Source organism: Sciurus carolinensis, chromosome 6 (genome assembly GCF_902686445.1).
Source record: "Sciurus carolinensis chromosome 6, mSciCar1.2, whole genome shotgun sequence".
NCBI classification, from domain to species: Eukaryota; Metazoa; Chordata; class Mammalia; order Rodentia; family Sciuridae; genus Sciurus; species Sciurus carolinensis.
In genome coordinates this window covers 27,821,043-27,838,595 of record NC_062218.1, presented here as the reverse complement: position 1 = coordinate 27,838,595, position 17,553 = coordinate 27,821,043, and the positions used below count along the sequence as shown (strand labels likewise).

Sequence of the window (17,553 nt, the reverse complement as noted above, 5' to 3'; positions counted from 1 at the left end):
CCTCTTGGCACTGCTACTGGGCCCCTCCTAGAGGAAAATGCCTCCGACCTCTGCTGCCTCCTTTCCTCTCTGGTGCAAGTGATGATGGACCCCCACTGCCGAACAAAGACTGGTTTCCAGAGCCTCATCCAAAAGGAGTGGATCATGGGTGGCCACTGTTTCTTGGATCGCTGCAACCATCTCCGCCAGAGTGACAAGGAGGAGGTGAGTTCCCTCACTGAAGACTGTTCCAGTCACGGGGAGAACTACTCAGTCTCTTACCCAATATCTTTCTTCAGATGTAGGGTTTCTGCTTACAAAGTGCGTGCTATGCACAGTCATTGGATCAGTTTATCATGTGAAACTTTAAATGCTTTAAATAATATTGAAGCCCTTCCCAAAGGAAAAGATATGAACAAGCACGTTCAGAGTCTTCTCAGTTGTGTATAACAAGAATGTACATACATTTTATAGTAGGAGTAATATTGATTTTTTTAAGTGAGGTCTTTTTTTAATAAATATTTTTAGTTATAGATGGATATAACACCTTTATTTATTTATTTATTTTTCTTTCTTTTTTTTTTTTTTTGCGGTGCTGGGGATCGAACCCAGGGCCTTGTGCTTGCAAGGCAAGCACTCTACCAACTGAGCTGTACCCCCAACCCCCTTTATTTATTTTTATGTGGTGCTGAGGATTGAACCCAGTGCCTCACATGTGCTAGGCAAGTACTCTACCACTGAGCTACAGCCCCGGCCCTAATATTGATTTTTAACACTTAAATATATAATAACCCAGTGAGAAATTCTCCTATAAATTCTGCTAAGATAATCTTTGCAATAAGTAGATATTAAGTGTGCAGATTTCCTATAGGAAATACATGATAACAAAGTAAATTTTCCTAGCACATAAACCTCTTCCAAGTAAAACAGGTTCATTAATGCTGTCTGTTGCCAGAACCCTGGCAGTGATGTGTGTGGGCTGTGCTGCAGCCTCTTCTGCTTCTGTCTAGGTGAATGGCCTCAGGCCTATGTCATTGAGATCAGGCACAGGAAAATTAGTGCTTTAATTCACCCCCAAATTATGACTGACTTATCTAGGCAACAGCTATACAAATTCCCCTTGTTGCTTCATTGATGACTGGTGGAAGGAAAAATGAAAATAGACCCACTTTCTTTCATAAGTCATCTGTAGAGCTAACATATGCTAGTAGTATGATTTGTTGTTTTTCTTATTCCTGATGATCAGGATGTCTGTCTGTGGTGCAGAATAGCTAAGTGTGGCATGCTGCGGGAGTAGAGAGCCCTGGCTTCTGACATGCAGGGCTGTGTGGGTTTCTGGGGAGACTGAGACCTCCCTTACTAGGCCAGGCAGTTTCTTTCAGGCCCAGCCTGTATGCCTCTATGTGATATTGCTGAATAGAAATCACTATCTTTCAGTCTTAGAAAGGGCTTTGGGGAAATAATGTGAAAGGTGATGGTACTCACATAGCAAGATAAAGAGAACTGGTACTATGTGAATAAAAGTATGATTTTGTGTATCTTGAGAAAAGGGGTAGTGCCTGGCACCCTGTTTAGTGGGGAAAGAGCCAAGGGAAGATCTAATCTACTGTTCACCCAGTCTTTGGAGAGTGAATCACGATTTATGAGCCCATTTCCCTGAATATACAATTAGATTCATATATTTTTCATTCTGTTTGGTGATATTGTGCTTAAAATGAGGTGTAACCTAAAGTTGCTGAATAAGTAGTTCTTAGCACCTCAACATCAATATATCAGAGTTCTAAAGTAGAATCAGGTAGTCTAATTTGTGATATAACTGAAGCAGATGTAGCCTTTGAACCAAGAACTTGAATTCCTACCTCCTCTCTCTTGCCAGCTCCATGTGAGACCTTGACCAGCCTCTCGTCACTAATCTTCCAGAAGGGAGAGACAGTCACGTAGCTTATCTTATGCAACCTGCAGGATCATTGGTGAATCAAATGTAGCCTTTGTAAATGTAATGCACCCTAGAAACTGTCTGTGCTAAATAAAGAGCTCACTTCTGGGTGGCTGGTAAAGGAAGCCTGTAGAGTTGTAAAAAACATTTGTGAAAAAATGCTAGGAACTCATTCTTGCTGCCTTCTCTCCCTCCCCTTTGGGCCCTTTTCATGGGGTGTGGAGAAGGGAGGCTTCTCATTCCACCTCAGTCTTCAAACTAACCCTATTAGTTGGTGTGTGGGTGGGTAGTGGCATGGATGTTCCCCCCCTACCCACACACACAACTTTATATTTTAAAAAAAATTTTTTTAGATGTTGATAGACCTTTATTTTATTCATTTATCTCTGTGTGGTGCTGAGACTCGAACCTAGTGCCTCACACATGCTAGGCAAGTTCTCTACCACTGAGCCAAAACCCCAGCCCCCACAACTTTATATTGACAAAATTTAAAATAACAATTATCATTGAGTACAGTTTTTGCATTGAATGGTTATTGCACTAATAAAAGGAATTCTTTGGGGTTGCGGGTAGGCAGCATTTCACTTAATTGGAGTTCAAAGTTGCTATTCCCTGTCATCAAAATTAATTACAAATGCTCATCTGGTGATGCTGTTCCATATTTTATCTTTGAAATGTCTGACACAGACAGGTACTGCCAAATACTGTTATTAGTTCAAAGCATTTGGTTTCAATTGAGCATGTTTATTATTTGAAATGGGATGGAACATACTGTGTTTACCAGAGAATATAGGATTCAGAAGTAGTTACTTCAAAGCTTCTGAGATGGCTATCCAGTGAACTCATTACAGCTCATGTTGGGCTCTGTGCTGCTAAGTAACATGTGTCTTGTTTTCATGTAGGTTCCTGTGTTCCTGCTTTTCTTAGATTGTGTCTGGCAACTGGTGCACCAGCATTCTCCAGCCTTTGAATTCACTGAGACTTACCTGACTGTGTTGTCAGACAGCCTGTATATACCTATTTTTAGCACCTTCTTCTTCAATTCGCCTCATCAAAAAGATACTAACATGGTAAGAGTTCCTCTAAAAAACCTGTATATTAAAGAAGCTGCATCTCACAAATAGGATACAATAACATCAATACTAAAAATAATATTTGTTTAACACTGTATGCCAGACATTGTTTTAAGTACTTTCCAGGTATTCAAAACTGGAAAGGTATTTAATACTTAGAATACCTATGGGTTACATATTATTATCCCTAAGAAAGCTGAGGTACACAAAGAGTAAGTAACTAGCCCAAGGTCACGTCATGAATATTTGAAGGTAGTGTTTGAGCAGGGTATTAAGCCAAAAAGAAAAGAAAAGCTATTCTTTTTTACAGACAGACCAGGTGCTCTCTCATTCCTCCATCTTCATGCTTGAAGTTCCTAGGAGAACAGACACTGAGTGCTGCAAAACTGGGAAGCCAGCCTGACTTTGCTTCTTAAAGCCTTTGAGACTCTTGAAGCTGTGCTAAACAAATCCATTGCCTCCAAGTGACTTTCTGGCTTCAGAGTTTGCTTGAGCTTATAATGTTACCAAATCCCACAGTGAAGTGGGAGCAATCAAATCTGAGCTTCCTGGGACTCACCAGCTTTATCATCTCAGGCAATTCCCTTCAGTTTTCTGAGCCTCAGTTTCCTCAAATGAAAAATTAGAAAAATAATAGCTACCTCACAAGGATGTCTCTAAAGTGCCTAGCCCAGAGGGGTATGTGGTCTACCCCAAACGGTCCTTCTCACCTTCCTCCCTAACTGAGAGCTTTTAGTGAGTAAGCACTGATAGCTGGGCTGTGAAAAATGAAGTGCCATGAGCTTTCAGCCTCAGGCAGGGTGGAGATCCTTCCTGGTGCCTGTTTCTGAGAATGTGTGTTTTCTTTCCTCAGTCCTCCTGGAAGCCATGGTGACCTGTGCTTGTTTTGGCAGGGTTGGGAAAGCTTATATGCACAAAGCAAGCCTTTGAATCTGCTCACCGTGTGGGATTGGTCTGTACAGTTTGAACCCAAAGCCCAGACATTGCTCAAAAACCCTCTCTATGTGGAAAAGTCAAAACTGGACAAAGGCCAGCGGAAAGGAATGCGTTTTAAAGTAAGATGTTCACATCTAAACCCCCTTCGTTTGCCCCACCATCTCCCTGTATGCAGGAATTTAAGATCCTTGATAGATTGAATGGTGTCAAGGTTTGTGATGGTCAAGTTGTTAGGGCCACTGAGTGAATCCTTTGCTTTCACAGATAGGCTTTAGCCCAATGAGACGTGGCTGTTTGCTGCATGTCACTGAGGATGTTATTGCCTTAGTCATGCTACATGGAATCATGCCTCTTACCCCACCTCTGTGTGTAGTTAGTAGAGTAAAAGGAATGTTGATTTATAGGTTGCACTCAGTACAAGTCAATCCATGCATTTTATGGTAATGAGCTGAATCTATAAACCAGGGTCAGCAAACGTATTTTGTCAAGGGCTATATGGTTTATGTTGCAACTACTGACTCTGCTGGCTCGGCACCAAAGTAGCCGTGGACAATATGCAAACAAATGAGCATGACTCTGTTCTAGTATTTACGAAAACAGGTGCCACACCAGATTTCACCAACCACAATGTCCAAGTTTTATTTTCCTTTCAGTTATTGTTCCTGATTTTATTTTACTAGTTATTATACCCCAAAGTTTCTCAACTGATAAATTATTTAAATGGTACTTCCTAGCTCTGTCTCCTGGCCTGAAATCTCTTGCCAATAGAACAACAAAGGCAATAGCAGTGATGAAAATCCAAGTTGGTGCAACCATCCTTCCAGTCCTGCTTGATTATGAGAGACTCCAGGGAGCCTACGGTTCTGCTGTGGGAGTTGGTTCTGTTCTAAAGAGATGAACCAAAGCCAGCACTCAAGAGGCAGTGTCAGCTGCTGTGCAGTTTAGAACTACCACTTGACCCTCTTAGTTGTCCTCAGGCCCTAGACACTGCTTCCCTTTTCTGATTCAATCACTTTTCTGTTAGTTTGACCCAAATTGCTGTGAGCCCAGGAAGAAGGTGGCCTGAGATTAGCTTTCTTTCAGTGTGTTGTGCCCCCTGGTGGCCACCTGCATGCTTCCCCTGAGAACTATATTGGGATCAAGGAAGTGCTGGATTTCCATGGGGGCAAGGATTCTGAAAGACAGCTAGACCATATCCCTTATTTGATGGGGGAGACTAAGGCTCCACCTTCTAAGAATGGATTTAATTTCTCAGATCCAGTTTTTCTAAGTGTCCCTAAGCTCCAAGAGTTGGTAGAGAAATTGGAGCTGAAGGACTTGAGGTTTTATTAGATTAAAGCAGAGTTGGGTTGGGCAACAAGGAACTTTGAAACCTTGGGACCTTGGCCTCAGAGAAGTTCCATAGTGACTGACCAGCATAAAGCACTGCTCTGTGAATTACCTCATGAGGGGCAGGATTCACTCAGACATGTAATCTTAGCTTCACTCCAGGATTCTATTAGGCTTCAGGCATGTGATACTGTTCCCACTTAGGCATGTCTTGAATGTGCCATTCACTGAGAGAAGAGGGCTTCCAAGACCAAGTAAGTTCAGTTAAGAACCCAGACTCTGGAGCCAAGTGTGTTTGAAACTACCTTTGACACTTGGTGGTTAGTGCTTTGGACAGAATATTTTTATAAAATGGTGTAATAATAGTGACTTTGAGAATTAGGTAAGTCAGTGCATATAACACAGTGAGCACAGAATCTAGCAGGCAGTAAGTGCTCGGTGACAGGGTTTCCTCCACATTCCTCAGCTCCCTTTCCTGCCTGACTTACCTTGATCACTATGATCTCCTGGCCTTTATCTCTCCTATCTCCAGATGGAGGGTCAAAAATCCTGGTTATCCTGGTCATCTCTGAGTTGTGGATTGTGGATAATTTTGCTCTTTTCTTTATATTTTTATTGTTATTCCATATTCTATTACAAGAAAATTTTTGCCTCATGATCATTTTTTTTATAAATAAGACCCACTGGCAGAAATATGTTAAATTATAGAGCTAGGCTGGAAGTAAATTTTTTCATCTATTCTTAATTTGAATGAACATGTTAGAAGCAAAAGAGCTGGGGGAATACAACTTCTCCTGACAATTTTTACCTTCTCCCTTGGGCACTGAGGAATTCCTGGAACCTTCAGACCACTTCACCCATCTTTATAACCTCTCATAGATACTCCAATGTGACACCTTACTTTTGCTGTAGAGAGAATTATCAAGGAGGAAAAACATTTAAATGCTCTCATATTTTCTACTCTATGCAGGTCGTCAGACAAGACCAACTGGCCAAGTTAGTCAGTTCCTCTTAGCAAAATTCTGTTGTTCCCCACTGCCTGTTTTCTGTGTTCAAAAGAATCCTTATGATTTTAGGCTTGAATTCTGCCTGATAAGCTACCAAGTTACTTCAGCCACATCATAGAACCTTCAGGTTGTCAGTTCTGCTTCCTTGGAGGTGTTCAGAATATTGTAGCAGTTAACAGCCCTGATGTTCTAAGAGAAGAAATATTTTGCATCCCTTTAAAGAATGACTAGTTTTCACCCCTAAACTCCCCTAAATCATTAACCTATTTTAAATTAAACCCATTCCTCAAAAGTTCTTTGTGTACTTTGGTACCCCTATTCCAGGGGAGAGGGAAGTTGAAAGTACCACTTGCTGTCCCAGCATGCCTTTCTGCACAGCTGCCATATGTACCTTGATTGATAGGTTGTACAGTGTGCATCCGAAGTTTGCATCATGAGAATAAAAAAGAATTCACTCTTCCTCTCTATGGTACAGCATTTTAATGAGTATGCATTCACATGACAATTCTGATATCTCTTGATATTTGTTAAAGCAGGGCTGTGCCCTTTTTTATGGTAACTGTAACCTTGCCTCTTTTGTTAACCAGATATTTTTATTTGTTTTCTCTCAAAGCACCAACGACAACTTTCTTTGCCACTCACCCAATCTAAGTCATCTCCCAAAAGAGGATTTTTCAGGGAAGAGACAGATCATTTAATTAAAAACCTTCTGGGCAAGAGAATTAGTAAACTTATTAATTCTTCAGATGAGCTACAAGACAACTTTCGAGAGTTTTATGACAGCTGGCATAGCAAGCCTACTGACTACCATGGTTTGTTGTTGCCTCACATAGAGGGGCCAGAAATCAAAGTCTGGGCCCAGCGCTACTTGCGTTGGATTCCAGAAGCCCAAATTCTAGGTGGTGGCAGAGTGGCTACTATGAGCAAACTTCTGGAAATGATGGAGGAAGTCCAGAGCTTACAAGAGAAAATCGATGAGAGACACCACAGCCAGGAGGCCCTCCAGGCAGAGGCCCCCTGCCTGCTGAGGAACTCTGCCCGCCTGTCCTCTTTATTTCCTTTTGCTTTGCTCCAACGACATTCATCCAAACCCGTCTTGCCCACCAGTGGCTGGAAAGCTTTGGGAGATGAAGAAGATCTGGCCAAACGAGAAGATGAGTTTGTAGATCTAGGAGATGTGTGACTTGTGTGCACAGCGGTTGTGAAAAAGCCTTGTGGGAGATCGGGACAGTTGATCCCTGGACTAGTACCATGCTAAGGCTGGGAGGGTCATTAGCCTGGTACTCTTGGAGAAAACCTGGGCCTTCAGGAAAAGAGCTGGTTCTCATTTTTTTTTCCCTTGTGGCTATGAAAGACTATGCAATTAAAATCATATCTCTAGTGTTACTAATTGGAACAAATTCCTATATGACCCATCATAGATTTGTGACTATTTTCTGGTGCCTGAGTATTATATACAACCTGCAATGGAAGGTTTACTACTAGAAAGAATTTTGGAAAGATGTTCTTGAACATGATACTTTCTTCCAATCCTTTCTGTGCCAAGATAATTTATCCGATACTGGGAATGACTTCTCTGTAACTCATCACAGTAAGGAACAAGTTCAGTTTTATGTGGTATTTATATGAGTTGAAAGATTGAGATAGAGGTAATAAGACATGATATTACTTTAATGATAGCATTTTCCCTTTCTGTGTCCCCTTGTCTGTAGAAAAGCTGAGAAATTCTGTGATATCACTCATCCTAACCTTTAGCCCCTCCTCCTCCTTCCCCAGACTGTGTCATGGATTGCGTCATGTTGTAGGGAGGTGGCAGTGGCTAACCAGCTACCTACTTTCTTTCCTGTGCTGACAGCTCCAGTTCTTTCCTCTGCCTGCTTCATGCTACATGCCACTGTCCCTTCCTGCTGCCCACCTTGGTGCACATTGTCCAGGGTCTTGCTGCTAGCCCTATCAGCTGAACTGACAGAATCTCTTTGTTTGCCCAGAACTTCGATTCCTCTGGAGTCTCAGTGTCTAAAGAGCCTGTTTCGCCTTCTTCTAATCACGTGCTACGGCTCTGGAGCACCTGTGACTGTGCTTTTCTGCAGCAGCACCTCAGTCACTTCCCCCACCTTCATGGTTACCTTCACAGGCTGCTGACTAGGTCACTTTTGAATGTGACTTTAATAGGAAAGCAGTGAAGCATGTGTCAGAAGTGATGATTATCACATGATACCTCAGTGATTTAAAAAGCCATAGAAGAAACTCAGTGATGCCTGGTCACCTTCTTGGATCTACTGTCTAAACGATATATATTTTTTAATGTAGAAAAGTATAATTTGTAAGGACCAGTGTTTTCATTCTCAGTGAAACCCTGTCAAATCCCACAAAAGAAAAAAACCTCACGTTAGAATATTTCAAAGTGAATGTTTGCCTTTTATATACATTTGTTCTCCAGGATAGATTACAATTTAAATATTAGATGTTTAGAAAAGCTTTCAGTTGCTCAAGGGCAATAAGAAAATTTGAAACTTGATAAAGATAAGTTTCTAATTTGCACTGAATTGTCTTCTGTACATACAATCATTTTGCCCTTTTCCCATTTCACCTTAATGCATAAGCCAGGTTGGTCTGTTAAGAAGACAGGTGGAGGGAGGGCAGCATTCGTGCATCTAGGGGCCAAACACACACGCAGTCTTGGTTGCCTTAAGAGTCTTGTGAATGAGCTGGGCTTTGTGGCACACGCCTGTAATCTCAGCACCTCAGGAGGCTGAGGCAGGAGGATTGCAAGTTCAAAGCCAGCCTCAGCAATTTGGTGAGGCCCTGTCTCAAAATAGAAAGGACTGGGGATGTGGCTTAGTAGGAAAGCACCCCTGGGTTCAACCCCCAGTACCTAAAAATAAAAAAATTAAAAAAAAAGAAAAGAGTCTTGTAAATGAGATCAGAGTTAAACTTGCAATAGGGATTTTTTTAAATAATTATTTCCTTAGCTACCTTCACATCTGTTCTGTGAGCTTTCTTAAACTAGCACTAACCTCCACTTACATATCTGCACCTTTGCCTCCTAGCTGCACTATGGAGCTAACTATTTTTGTTACCGTATTATAATATGAGTATTTATACAGTCACCTATTCAGTCTTAATAATTTTCATTCCAAAAAATGCGTGGTGTGATACTTTATACTCCACGAAGTATGGTTTAAAGGCACAAGGTCATGGCCCTTGTCATAGCAGTTGAATGTGCATTGAAATATTTTTCTATGATTTTTTAAATTACAATAGAAAAATAAGTAGGCAAGCAAGCTGTTATAACATGTAAGGTCATGATGATTTATGTATTTATATTTGAAGTAGATTTCTATAACTTGTATTTGTGTACAGAATTCTCATTGGGTTTATATATTGTAAAATTTATATTCAAGGTTGAGATGTGGATTATGCTTAACAGTAAAAGCTGAAACAAGACCATTTATTTTGTTTAAATGCTGCACTGTGTAAGTTTGGAATCGTACATCAATAATTTACTGTATATAATGTCTCAAGTTTGTTTATACCTCCCAAGTTTTTACACTGAAGATAAACTAGCTTTAATTAAATTCAAAGGTTTTTTTAAATTAAGGGAATAAGCTGTTAGGCTAAATCTGTATAAATGTGCTTTTTATTTTCTGAATGCACAATGAAAGTTTATACTTGTATCTTACTGCATCATATCTGATTGCAGAAATTAAAGCACAGTTTATAAGCACTACTGTATTTGGTGTGATCTAACACATGGAGTAATCTTTTTCATTCATTCAGGAAATGTTGTTAAGCCTATCCTGGGTCCTGGCAGTCCCTGCAACAGACATTCAACTGTGACAAAACTCAAGGCTGTGCTCTCCAGGAGAGCAGTTGGGAGTTGCTGTGTCTCTGAGTACACGTGTGTTGGTGACAGGGAATGAATAAAGAAACAAATATTTAAAATTCCAGGTGGCGATAAAATGCTATCAAAAAAAATAAAGTAGGGTTAGGAGGCCCTGTAGGCTGACTAAAAGAAAAGAGTTTTTTTAAACTCCTGAGATTAAACACCACTGTTTCTTTGCTTTTATGGGGATATGTGACTTCAGAATCTATTATTGTATTGCTAGAAGGGATCTGAGTTCTTTTAAAACTGACAGATAGAAAAAGCTTTGTTTTTTTTTTCCAAAGGGGATATGTGAGCTAGCACAGTGAAATGATTTATGAGGATAGGATTTTATCTAATTAGTTTTGTTTAGTATTTATTAGATTGCAACATGTTGCATGCGTGTGTTCTGAGAGTTTCGTCTCTCCGAACTTCCCTACCTGCAGAGCAGGCTCCTGCTCTCTGTTTGTCCACACCATTCTTCCCTCTGACCAGGTGCCCTCCTGTGTGCAGAAAGCCAGCCTTAAGGCCTTCCTGGAATCTAATAAACTCTCTTGCAGACTCTTCACTTCTCTGATATTTTTATCAAATTTCCAAGTAGTTATGATCCTGGAGCTTAACTGCTTTTAGTGTTGTCCTCTGAATCTGGTTAGCTCTTGGGCTTTAGGTGGATTCTGTTGTCTCCTATTCTTAGTTTTTCTTGTTTCTTGGTTTCAGGTGAGGGCCTAGGAGCCTTAATGAAGGAGTAAGGATTGGAACATTTTCCATTCAGTGTGAAACAGGATAGGGGTTGATTGCTGTTGAGAATTGGCTTGTGCCTTCATGTCACCTCCTGACCTTTGAGTGGTTGTTGGCAGCAGAGTAGCCTGACTAGTGTGCTTTCTGAACACCTCCAGTGGTTGTAGACACAGTTGTGCTGCAGGGTTATGTTTATGCCCCATTGTGACTCTAAATATTTATAAAGGCATCCCTGGGACAGGACAAATTAGGGTAAGCACCTAGGATCTATGGTGAGACATGTCCTGTTGTGCTGACATGTACCTTTCTTTTCTTTTGCTTTTATCCCCAACCCTGGTATTTTTCGTTTTGAAACAGGGTCTCACTAGTTGCTGAGGCTGGCTTTGAACTTGGAATCCTTTTACCTCAACCTCCCGAGCTCCTGGGATTACAGGCATGCACCACCACACCCAGCTAACATGTACCTTTCTAAGAAGCTCCCAACACACAGACATGGACATGCACACATCCTACACCAAAAACATCAGAGTGGGAATGGAAAGGCAGGCCCTGTTTGTGCCACAAGTTGCAGTTAACCAGGAATATGGCCAAGCACTTACATGTGAGGTCGATAACCAGGCCAGCATGTGTCATGCAAACTAAATGTTTTAAATGCCACTTACATATTGAAGAAAAAAGTAGTTTGCTCACATGGTGGTTTTATGTCTTTAAAAACAGACATGTCATGGAGTTTGGTGGTACACACTGTAATCCCCACTACCCAGAGTAGGCTGAGGTAGAAGGATCAAATGTTCCAGGTCAGCCTCAGCAACTTAGTGTGATCTTGTCTCAAAATAAAGAATAAAAAGAGGTGGGGATGTAGCTCAGTGGTACAGTGCCCCTGGGTTTAAAAAAAAGAAAAGAAAAACAAAACAGCTATCCTCAGCCTATTTTGTGGTTCAGGCCCAGATTTTGGTTTTTGGTTTTTTTGTTAATCCTATTTCACTGCCTTTGTCGGTTAAGGGATATGAGGTATAATACAATACGTACAATACACAGTAAGCTTTCTGGCTGCCTTAAAAAAAAAAAAAAAAAAACTTTTACAGTTTTGCTATCTAGTTTATGAAGAGCTATATTGACCCTGAATCTTTTCACAAAATCCTAAATGGAGGACTTCTTAAATTATCTTCTTCACAGCAGTATAGGCCTGGTGAATGTAGCGTCCTCAGCACTCTTAAAGGCACAAGCACATGCCTTTCTTGTGCAGGGAGAGAATGCGGATAGACCACATTTCATCCCTGGACTGAGGACCCTGATTGGAATCTGTTACTGCAGCCTCAAGGAGAGGACTGAAAAGAGCCTGTCCCCAAACTGATCGAGGACAGAAAACAATCCATAAAGATTTCCTGGTGGAGGTCGGGGTAGGGATGGATGGGAAGGGACCAGAGGAATGTTTTGGAATGGTAATAGCAGTCCGTAGCTTGATAAGCATTTGGGTTTTACAGATATATGTGTGTGTGTGTGTGTTCAGACCCAGAAAATATACATTTAAGATTTGGGTATTTTGTTATATTTAAATTTTGCATCAAGAGGAAAATATGATTGAGGATGTAGCCGAGTGGTAGAATGCTTACCTAGTATGCCCAAGATCCTGGATTCCATTCCCAGAATGACAAAAAGAAAAAGAAAATTAAGCTGACTGGGAAATGGACATGGCTGGTGCTTGATAAAGCAAATACAGTAAAATGTCAGTGAGATAATCTAGAGGTAGGAATAGGGCAGTGCAGGTATATACAGAAATGTCTTGGAACTTTATTCTTTATATGTTTGACACTATATTGGGGAAAAGTTTAAATTCTTCAGTAAACACAGGAACTGTATATGGAAGTGTATTGGTTCTTTTTGTGTGTGTGTGTGTGTATGTTACTGGGGATTGTATCCATGAGCACTGTACATCCCCAACCCTTTTTAGTAGTTTTTTTTTTTTTTTTTAATTTAGAGACAAGGTCTCACTAAGTTGTTGAGGCTAACTTCAAACTTTTGATCCTCCTGCCTCAGCCTCCACAGTTGCTGGGACTACAGGCATGCATCACCAGGCCAAGCAGTGTGTATGTGTGTGTATTTTTTTTTTTTTTCCTGGGGTAAAGAGAAACTCTATCTTTATCAAGCTACCTGGCCACCAGGAGGATATAATGAAACTTGGAGAAATTGGAAAGGAGGGCTGGGGTTGTGGCTCAGTGGTAGAGTGCTTGCCTCATATGCCTGAGGCACTGGGTTCAATCCCCAGCACCACATAAAAAAACTAAATAAACAAAGGGTATTGTCTAGTTGCTGAGGACCTGGACTCTCTGAAGTCATACTGCCTGAGTCTGAAACCCTGCTTTGCAACTTGCAGATACTCTGCTGACATCCCTCTGTCTGTGTTTCCTCCTGTGTAAAATGGCACTATTCGTGCAACCTACCTTAGAGGGTTAAAGATAAGTTCCTTTTAAGTTCTATCATAACATAAATGCTCAATAAATTTAGCTCTGTGTGTGCGCACACACATGCACGTGTGTATAAATTGGCCTCCATCCCAGAAATAGCATTCGGAGTATTATAAACAGGAATGCAAGTTCCAAAGGTGGCTACATAAGCACTTCAGATGTTTTAAAACCTACCCTAGACGGGTTGTTTGATGGTTGTTTGAAATTGTCTTTCAAAGATGAAATGAGTATGTACTTGAGTTATGTGATTAGCTTGAAACATGTAATTGACTAGAGGCCCCATCTTCAGGCCTACAGGATATACAAATCCATCAGACCCAGCAGTGTCAACACCTAGAAGCAGAGGACAAGTTCTGTGAAGGCTGGAATTGTGGCTCAGTGCTAGAGCACTCACCTAGCATGAGTGAGGCACTGGGTTCAATTCTCAGCACCACATAAAAAATAAATAAAGATTTTGTGTCCTTCTACTGCTAAAAATATTTTTTAAAAGATGTATTAATTTCAATGGCCCAGTGAACTTCACATTATCTGGCCCACAGAGTTCGTGAGGCCTGCTGTTTTTCTGCATCTGTCTTAAGGGTGAAATTTTTTAAAAAAGGTATTGTGTGGAGACCTGAGGCCAGAGAGTGGGCCTTCCCTCAAACTCTAGGAACAGGAAATAGAACTGTTTTGTGCTATTAATAAATGTTTCTAGGGCTGGAGTTTTGGCTCAGTGGTAGAACACTCACCTAGTACACCTCTGAGGCCCTGGGTTCAATCCTCAGCACCACATAAAAATAAAATAAATGTATTGTGTCCACCTACAACTAATATATATATATATATATATATATATATATATTCATAAATATATATACATAAATATATATTTGTGTATATATATATAAAATAAAAATTAAAATTAAATGTTTATGAGGTTGGAATACTTGATCCAAAGCTAACTTTCATTGTGAAGCACCACCTGCTGAAGGAAACATCCCTGCCTGCCTGTAACTTCCAGAAGCTACTGGTATTTGCCAGGAGAATGGCAAAACTGCTGAATGGCCAAACTGACTTAGGTCAATTCTTGACATCCTGTTAGATTTATTGGAAATGCAATCTTGATAAGAGTTCCTGGATATTCAATCATAGTTACATATGGAGGTCGCCTCTCATTCCTTAGAGTTGTATGACGCCCTGGGGTATATGAAGTCTACCTATGACCTCTGGCCACCATGTCTGCTACCCTGGGGCCCTTTGTATAAGGTCGATATGTCATAGTTTGGATTCCCCCAGAAGCAGACTGAAACATTGATATGGGTGCCAGTACCTTATTTGGACAGTAGTCCCAGGCAGCACTGTGAAAAAGCAGGGAATTGAGATAGGAAAGAAAAGCCAAAGAATAAAGAGTGCATGAATAAGCAAGTGGGCAACGGGCTCAAACTGCCCCTACCCAGGGACTCTCTGAGAGACCAGGTGGAAGAAGCTCAGAGTTGTCCCACTAGAGGGTGAGGAAGTTGGGATGTGGATACATCAACTTCTCCCCACTGACTGAGTGCAGACTGTTCTGAGAATCTGTTGGCATGGGCAGGGACTGCAGGAGATGTGGGGAGGGCACCATCTGCTGTAGTCTGTAGGGTCCCTTGAAAGACAGGTACCATTCTCTCAATGACAAGCTGGAGGACAGCATCCTTGCCAAAGCCTCTGTCCAAGACAGGGCACCTGGCTGGCTTAGTTTTAGCCCATCTTAGCACACTAATCACCACCCCCACCCACAGTCTAGGCCTCTGCAACATGAAGTGACACCAAAGTGTTTAGCTTCTCTTTCCAGTCTCGGGGAATCCATCTGAGTCTTGTGGACTAGATACCTCTTCTTTTCCTCTCAGTGAGAAAAACTAGCTTGTCTGTTGGGTTTTTTTTAATTAATGATTTGGTTGGGATCATAAGATTTATCGGTGTTAAATAGAATTTATGGGAGACCATTGTTTTAGACAGATCTTGGACTAGGCCCTGATAAACCAAACCAAAATGGAGTCATTCTTGCCAAGTGCCATGTAATTAAACTGAAACATTAAGTAAGAAGGGAAATCCCAAACAGAACAATTATTTCTTAAAAGCAAGAGATTTACAGCAGCAAGTCTGAAAGCACCCAGTCAATTTAAGCTGGCATGAAAAGGAAGTCCCCCAACTTTAACCCTTATAAGAAATGTAACCTGAAGTGGCATGAGGTTAACCAATCTACTTGTATTCTGTTTCCTTGTTCCTGTTCAAAGCTGCCTTATAAAGACTGACCGTTCTGCAATGCCCAGTGGAACAGCTATTTTCTTATTAATAGATGGGTGCTGCCTGATTCATGAATTTTTAATAAAACACTATTTGATCTTTAAATTTGTTGAAATTTCGTCTTTCAACATCAGAAACAGCCTTAGAAAAAGCTAAGACCATAAGTCTTGGTGCTTTCTAACATGGAAAGTTCAGTTACTTTCCTAATAGTTAAGTTATAAAATAAAGTTAGTGAAGTTATAGATAATAAGTTAATTATCTTATTATTGTAGATAATAACTTATAATAATAACTTATTATAGATAATAACTTATTATAGATAATAATTTATTATCTTATTAAAAGATAATAAGTTGGTGGTTAAAATCAACCCCAATTTTTTTTTTTTCAGTACTGGAGATTGAATCCAGGGCCACTATACCTCTGAGCCACATCCCCAGCTTTTTATATTTTTTTTAGAGGCAGGATCTCACTAAATTGTTAAGGCTAGTCTTGAACTTTCAATCCTGCCTCAACTTCCCAAGTAGCTGGGATTACAGGTCTGCACCACTGCACCTAGCAAAATCATCTACTCATGATAACCGTAATTTAACTTCACGTACACATTTTTTTTACCACAAATGTTTTAACAAATTAAGTTTAGCAATCTAGGGGTTCTGAATGGTTCTCTTTTTACCCTTGTGCCCCAGTCCATTGGGATATTTAGCAATGTCTGGAGGCATTTTGGGTTCACACAACTTGGAGGTGGGGTGGGAGCTACCGGCTAATAATGGGTAGGGACCCAGGATGTTGCAAAACGCCCTACACTGCACGGAATAGCTCCTTCCTCAACAAAGAAGTATCTGGCCCCAGATGTTTGAGAAACCCTGCTCACTCTTCTAACATTCTTGACCTATAGATTGCAAGTCAAGCACTCCTTGGAACTTTTAGACTTTTCCATGTTTTAGGAAAGTGCTTTCCCCTTCAGAGTAAACAGAAACTAGTTGGATAACATAAAATAAGTACAGATTTGGCCTGGATTTTATGATAACTGGTGTGCAAATACCATTTTCCTTACCTGTTTGTTTAGAAGGTGTAATGGCTAGTTCAAGCCTTTATCCTTTTAAAACAGCAGTGTCTACAATCTCTGACTCTGTTACGGTTCTTCATTAAACTTGAAACCTGGTAGCCTCAGACTTCAGTGTCAATCTCTAATCAAGGCAGAGTTTTAAAATGTGGTACTTGAGATTTTCTGTTTCTACAATTTCCAAGTGAACAGTCTCCCTCCTCTTTTTCTCTGGGGTAGCTACAACTTCCAAATCTGAGCCTAAGTGGGCAGCCCTGAACAAAAGGAGATTCTTAACCCCCAACATCAGAGAATCTAACTGACCAGGAAGGCAAGGTCAGGAAAAGAAACTGTCCCTGGTAACTTCCTGAGAGGTTCCTGCCAGTGGAAAAACACTGGAAATGAAAGTGTCTGTGGTTTCATTTGTGGGAGGGCCTAAAGGACAAGGCAGAGAGGACGGAAGAGAAGCCTACTGTTTTGATAGCAGCCTGCCCAGAGCAGGAGTTTGTACTTTAACAAAAGCTTAGCAGAAAGTTCAAACAACCTTCTACCATGTGTTTATGAATAAGCACAGCGTTTTTCATAAATAGGATCACATTATGTGTATTGAGTTTCTCTTCTTTTTCTTTGTCTTTTTTATGTGTCTCTTTTTCACTCTCTGACTCTGCCTTTCTTGGTACCGTCTTCATTTTGCTTTGTTCCTTTTCCCTTCCTTTCTCTACCACATTGTTAACCTCATATGTATCCTCTTATAATTTTCTCCACACTCACATAATCACTTAGAAATATACATAAATGTTAGATCAAACCAATATAAAACTGCCAACATTTGACCACTCTTTTCTACAAAATGATGATTTCATGTAGTTTATATTTAACATATGAACAAGGGCCTGGCATTTATACCCACATCTCTGT

General features: G+C 40.6%; 1 protein-coding gene across 3 annotated transcripts in view; it reads left to right on the top strand.

The window, feature by feature from the left end:
- Positions 1-9,995, top strand: part of Mtmr12 (myotubularin related protein 12) — a 74,141-nt gene extending 64,146 nt beyond the window's left edge. For all 3 annotated transcript variants that reach the window (XM_047555951.1, XM_047555952.1, XM_047555953.1), the window contains 4 exons: positions 32-204; positions 2,818-2,985; positions 3,882-4,043; positions 6,874-9,995. In XM_047555951.1, the coding sequence (XP_047411907.1) occupies positions 32-204; positions 2,818-2,985; positions 3,882-4,043; positions 6,874-7,443 (1,073 nt within the window). In that variant the 3' untranslated portion in view covers positions 7,444-9,995. The remainder of the gene's footprint in view (positions 1-31; positions 205-2,817; positions 2,986-3,881; positions 4,044-6,873) is intronic.
- Positions 9,996-17,553: the final 7,558 nt, after the last annotated feature.